This window comes from Euphorbia lathyris, chromosome 2, assembly GCF_963576675.1.
Source record: "Euphorbia lathyris chromosome 2, ddEupLath1.1, whole genome shotgun sequence".
NCBI lineage: Eukaryota > Viridiplantae > Streptophyta > Magnoliopsida > Malpighiales > Euphorbiaceae > Euphorbia > Euphorbia lathyris.
In genome coordinates, this window is record NC_088911.1 from 116398906 (window position 1) to 116405289 (window position 6384).

The 6384-nt window shown below is 33.7% G+C and overlaps 1 protein-coding gene across 1 annotated transcript; it reads left to right on the forward strand.

Annotated features, from left to right (window-relative positions):
* Positions 1-1725: 1725 nt before the first annotated feature.
* Positions 1726-6153, forward strand: LOC136219608 (uncharacterized). The gene is made up of 6 exons (XM_066007076.1): positions 1726-2293; positions 3430-3589; positions 4196-4372; positions 4479-4562; positions 4948-5029; positions 5145-6153. Exons 1-6 carry the CDS (start codon positions 1905-1907, stop codon positions 5582-5584), a joined length of 1332 nt encoding a protein of 443 aa, XP_065863148.1. The 5' UTR covers positions 1726-1904; the 3' UTR covers positions 5585-6153.
* Positions 6154-6384: the final 231 nt, after the last annotated feature.

The following is a 6384-nucleotide window of genomic DNA, read 5'->3' on the forward strand; positions in this document are numbered from 1 at the left end:
AGAATGAACATTACGGGCCAATAAATAAGTAGGTCTATGATTTTTGGGAAGTGTCAATCTATTATCAATATAAATTTAATATTTAAAAATGTATCAATTTAAATATCGATAATGGAATGTGATATATCATTTACATTACTTCGTTAAGTTCTATTAATTGTATGTGAGAGAAATAAGAACTTAACAAAGTCATATAAATGACGTGTCACGTTTCATTATCAAAGTCTAAATTGATAATTTTTTCAAAATATTAAATTTATATTAATACGTGAATTAATATCTTATTCCAATAATTATTAGACAAAAGTTAATAAAAACAATAAGTACAATCACATGTATTTTGTGTTTATGCAAACAAAATATCCCTTTTTAAATGATTAATATCTTTTGATTTATGTTGTTAGTAAAGCAATTTCTTATAATAAAATTAAAAATTTATGTAATTTCGTACTTTCATAAAATGAAATTAATTTATAATTTCATATAATTTATGCTATGTTTGATATAAAATTAGTAGAGTTTAGTATTTTTCTTTGACAGAACCAATTTCTATTTCATGGATAAAAAAATATCACAATAATAAAAGCTGTAAAAGAAAAACTTCAAAAAAAAAAAAAATTTATAAATCACATACTTCTCGTATAGTTATATTCTTATAAAAATAAATTCAATCTAATATGATCTTTTGGATAATCGAATTGGAATCATTTCTATTACAAATATGTAGATCTAGTCATATACGGAAAAAATGAAACGTTTTCACTTTCGTGATATGATATATATTTTTTTTAAAAGTTATAAGAAATGTAAAATCAAATAAGATAAACACTAAAATTAGCATTAAGCCCTCTTTTTTGGATGGCTACTTTTACAAAGGGATAAAATTAAAATTTAACCATAATATTTTAAGAGAAATGTATATTTAGTTTTAATGTATGAAATTTTGTAAATTTAACCTTAACGTTTCCAAGCAAGATCAATTTTAGCCCTACATTATCAAAAATTAGAAAGATCTGGTTTGATTGATTCTTAACATTCACTCCAGACATTCCAAATATCAATTATGTCTAAGATATTTAGAGTTCGTTTATTTTAACTAATGGTTGCTGTTGGAAAATGCTGTTTTTCCAAAAAGCAGAGATTCTATATTTTTTGTAAAATACTACTTTTCAGGTGTAAATAGCAAATACGAGCTCTCTAACCAAACACTTAAAACTCTCAATTTTAAAGTGAAAATGCAAAGAAGAACATGAAAATGAGTAACCAAACACCCCATTAGTGTATTACTAACAAAATTATAAAAATTCTGTTAAAATGCTAAAAACTAAATCTGTCTCGTATAAGTTAATCACAATTTTTTTTGTCAAACTGTGTAAAATATTTACAGTATTATTGATATAGTTAAAAAAACCAATAAAAAATGCACGAAACTGTTTCAATTTATCGATAAACTTGGCCATTTAATAACAATAAAACTAGCTTTTTCAAATTTAAAATTGATCTAGTTTGAAAATATTAGGATCATACGTTAGGATAAATTTGCACTTAACTTCAAAGTTAAATTAAATTTGTCACTTTATCTATTTTATAAAATACTTAAGGATTAAGGCATTAACAGAAAACTGGTATCCGGGTAAAACCAAAACCAATTTTCTTATCCAAAACTCCCAACTGTAAACTTCTTCTGCAGTTACATTGCTGCTTAGGTCATGCTATCGTAATTTTCCGCCACCACCCACCCCTTTTCCTCCTCTTTCGCTTTTATTTCTCTCTCTACAATCCACATTTTCCCTCTCTCTTCAATTTTCTCTGATCTGAGCCACGACGCAATCCCACTGTTCGAAATCTACCCATGTAGAGCTGCAATTTCTCGATTAATATCAAGAATAAAGCTCTATTTGGAAATGGATGACACATTCTTCGATCTCATCGACTTTTGGAAGAAACCTTCGATTACCGAAACATTCGTCGACATTTTGCTTTGTGCAGTACCTATATGGCTTGCCGTCATGATCGGTCTCGTGATCGGCTGGTCTTGGCGGCCCAGGTGGACTGGCTTGGTTTTTCTTGGCCTCCGGAGTAAGTTCAGGTTTTTGTGGACTGCGCCTCCAGGATTTGGCGCTCGTCGCCTTTGGTTGGCTTTTACAGCTCTTTCGGCTTTCTCACTTTGCCGTACTATTTGGTCCAATTTCAAGGGTAAGAATGGAAAATCAGCAACGACGGCAGCTTCTCCGCCTTCTACGCCCGCGGTATCGCCGACAAACTTGGGGGAGGAAGACAGTGATTCAATTAGGTGAGTTTTGTTACGCTTGCGCTTCACACATATTTAAATAAAATTAGGTGCTATATGACTTATCTTTCATTTGCGAATACCCCCCGGTTTGCAGTATCTGAGATTGTGAATGCGGTTCTTGAAGTATTTTGTGAGAGGAAGTTCATTGTTGAACTTCAGTGGTTCTTCTAATTATTAAGATTAGGGAAACAAAACATTTCAGTATCCGTGGCGCTAAATATCTGTGTATATTTCTTTTCAAAATTTCAATAGATGTGGTAAAGTATTCTCCTAGATTTGTGTTATTGATGTTATGCTATTTGATTCGCTGTGCCAAGAAGTCTAGTCTACTTATTTGTTATAATTACGTAGCTTTCCTGTTTGTGACCAATGTGGTTTCTAGCAACACGTAATTGCTAATTTGGGAGCTTGAAGATACTTATACTTTGATATAGGTCTTTTGGAGTATAGCGGGCACTATGATGAAACTCTTTGTTTTAATCCTTCAAGTACTAGAAGCATGGACACTATCTATATTATCTAATAGATTTGTTGAAGATTTAATCTTATGGGTAGTGTCTTATCATCTGAAGTTAATCGTTGGTCTACTAATTCCTGTACACATTTGAAGCGGTGGGCATGCTTTAGTGGCAGTTACATATATATTCAGAGTGGTAAGCTTGTTTTTTTGGGCAACGGTTTCCTGGTGCAGTTTTATGCTCCATGGATAATTTGCAGTATTTAATTTGTAAACGGTTAGATCTGTAGCCTGTAGGGATCACAAAGGGAAAATTCAGGTAACAATACCTCTAGGAGGAGAGCCTAATATAAGTCTACTTAAAATTTCCGTCTTGTATATAGAAAACTACAATTTTTTGGCAAAGGATTAAGCCGGAAAAGCAGCTAAGAAGTCTTTTTGTTTGCTATCTTAAACTTCTCGATTCTTTGAGTCTTTCTCTTTGTTGTCATTTGAGGTGCTGATGTGTTCGTTTTGGATTACCATGTGAAATTTGGGGAAATTTGACTCTTCCTCCACACTTATTTATTGACTTCTTTGATTATGCACTTATTTTCTTGGAAGTTGTACTTTGTACCGTATTATTATTATTATTGGATTAGTGTGGACAGCCTGTTTTATGATACCCACTATTATGCAGCTCTGGTGAAATACAGGAGGGGGAAGGCCCTGTCACAGAAAATGATTTGGAACATCTATTGCATCTTCTTGAAGGGAAGGATGGACATATGGAATGGCAATCTATGATGGAAAGATCCACCTCAAATATGGGATACCAAGCTTGGCGCCATGAGCCTCAGGTAGATTCTCAACCTTAGCAGTGGAAAATTCTTTCCAGCACTATTAAGCTAGAATCTAACTATACACTTTTCACTCCTCACCCATAGAGATAGATCATAGATGCATATATATATATATATATAGAGAGAGAGAGAGAGGGACAGAAAACACTCCATCCTTTCAAATCTATATTTATGTTTTCTTGCTGATCATACATTGTATCCATTTAATATGTCACCGTTTGTTCTCTTTAGTGGAAAATTCTTAAGTTAATAGTCTATTATGGTTTTTTTAAATTGTTATTATGACCTGCAATTGCTTGTTGTAGCACCTTGTAAATATTGTAACTCCTTGTCATTTTTCTGGGTGTTGATAAAACTGCTGTTTGTGTTATTTTTGTTCATGTGTTTCTCATGCCACAAGCTGTTAAGCTTTCAGAAGCCTGATGATTAATGTAGGATGGCCACTTCCTACCATTCTTTAATAACTCTCTGATGTAGTATGTTATTTTTACCAGTGATCAGCTACCTTGTTTGTGTAGTTATATTCATATTTGGTGGCTGTTTCTGTAATCTGTGGTGGTGTTAGTGATACAATTGGTATTTGTTGGTGATTTTGCTTATCAGACACGTCCAACTATATTCCGTAGTAGAACTGTCTTTGAGGATGCAACTCCTGAGCTGGTTAGAGATTTTTTCTGGGATGATGAATTTCGAATGAAATGGGATCCAATGCTTGCGCACTTCAAAATATTAGAGGAGTCTCCTCATACAGGAAGTTCGATTGTTCACTGGATAAAAAAGGTTAGTCGAATGGAAATGTAATGATTTCATGGTTTCTTAATGCTCTGTTTTTTGTTCTATAGCATTTATTATCAAATGACAAGAAGTTTGTTCCTCCAATTTGCAGTTCCCATTTTTTTGCAGTGACCGAGAATATATCATTGGTCGTAGAATATGGGAGGCTGGGAAGACTTATTATTGTGTGACAAAGGTACTGGTTCATTTCAATGTTGATGTTTTACTGTTTGATCCTTTCCATCCTTTTTGTTCAAGTAAAGGACCTCCAGTCCTTAGATAACCTTGTTTATAATAGAAGAGTTCTTTTGGTTGGATTCTAGATTCTAGATTCTAATGATAATGTAAGAGGAGACTGATAAATATAAAAAATATAATGCTTTTATGTATTTACTTTGTTTAATTCAGTCAATCTGTAACTGGACTACAATTTTTAGATTTATGAGCTTCAGGATTTCCTTTCTAATCATTTTTTTTAAATACTGGAATCAAATATCACATTATTATAGTATAATATATCTAGAAATTTTTGTGTAATGATTAGAATTTAGAGCTGATTCGCAACATTGCAACATTTTCAGGTGGTGCCATATCCAGGCCTTCCCAAGCGTGACAAACCAAGGCGTGTGGAACTTTATTTCTCAAGTTGGGTTATCCGGCCTGGTAAGCATTGTTAAGCATCAAGTTGCATAATCTTGGACACATCTTTATGGCATCTTCTTTCATTGACAAAGCAAATGTGTTTCTTTGTTGGCCTAATATTCATCAACGAATGCAGTGGAATCTCGCAAAGGAGATGGACAGATGTCTGCATGTGAGGTTACCCTTTTACATTACGAGGATATGGGAATCCCCAAAGATGTGGCTAAATTGGGTGTACGTCACGGTATGTGGGGAACAGTCAAGAAACTGCATTCAGGGCTGAGAGCATATCAGAATGCTAGAAAAGCAGAGTCTCCACTGTCTAGAAGTGCACTGTTGGCAAGAATAACAACAAAAATTTCTTTTGATGAAAGTGCTGAGTTTTCAGAATCGGAACCGGTTAGTGAGGAAGAAGATAGAGAGCAAGTGGTAGATATAGAAAGACACAAGGATCTCGGGGTTGACTGGAAATGGATAATTATAGGTGGATCAGTAGCTCTTCTGTGTGGACTTCATTCCGGCACAATTGGGAAGGGCTTGTTACTCGGAGCAGGGCAAAGAATTGCACGGAGATGAGAGTTCTTTGGCCTGCCTGATTTTTAAAGAATCTAGGAAAATACTATTAACTTGTTAAGGTATCATTTGTGTAATCAATTGTTTCACTTAGTTTTCAATATTAGCAATGGCCCTGGTTTTGAGAGACTCGGACTTTGGTTCAATTGGTTTCACTTTCTACAATATGTGTCATGCAATGCAATCACACGCTTCAGCCTCGCGGTTTTGAGAGACTCGGACTTTGGTTCTTGGCCGAGTTTCTGTTACAATATACAGCACATTGTTGGTTGGTAGGACTCAATCTATTTGTTTTTGTTTTTTCATGAGCTGTTGTGGCGCTGCCTTCAATCAATTATTGAATTGGATGCATTGAAAGGGTCCTAGTTTTTGAGATATTCAGATTCTGCAATTCAGGCATAGGACATAAAATATCATGTTCTGTTAAATTGTTTGTCGCTCCTTGTAAGTGAAGCTTGTCTTGGTTGATGATCAGGAAAAGATGAAGATGAGTTTTAGTATGTTTATTTCTGCTTAACTTTCTTCAGAAACTCAGTGTGAATATATATACTATATATCTTCTTTTTCTTGTATGAATGAAGAACTTGGATCCCTTAGGCTTTCTTTAAATCTCTTCTCAAATTCATTTATTTTATCGATCTTCTACAATGTTCCATGTTTGATTTTTTTTTTTTATTCAATTAGAATTTTGTCTGTATATTGGATTTTTTGAATTATATTGATTTTATGGCGGCCAGTAGCCAGTTGTTATGCATTTGGTGGTTGATTGATATTGTCGATCTACCGGATGAGATTATAGTTAA

Bases quoted from the DNA above. Each gene is read 5' to 3' on its own strand.
- LOC136219608 (XM_066007076.1), top strand. From the start codon at position 1,905: ATGGATGACACATTCTTCGATCTCATCGACTTTTGGAAGAAACCTTCG. The intron at 4,373-4,478 runs GTTAGTCGAATG...TCCAATTTGCAG, and splicing joins TTGTTCACTGGATAAAAAAG to TTCCCATTTTTTTGCAGTGA. The intron at 5,030-5,144 runs GTAAGCATTGTT...CAACGAATGCAG, and splicing joins AAGTTGGGTTATCCGGCCTG to TGGAATCTCGCAAAGGAGAT.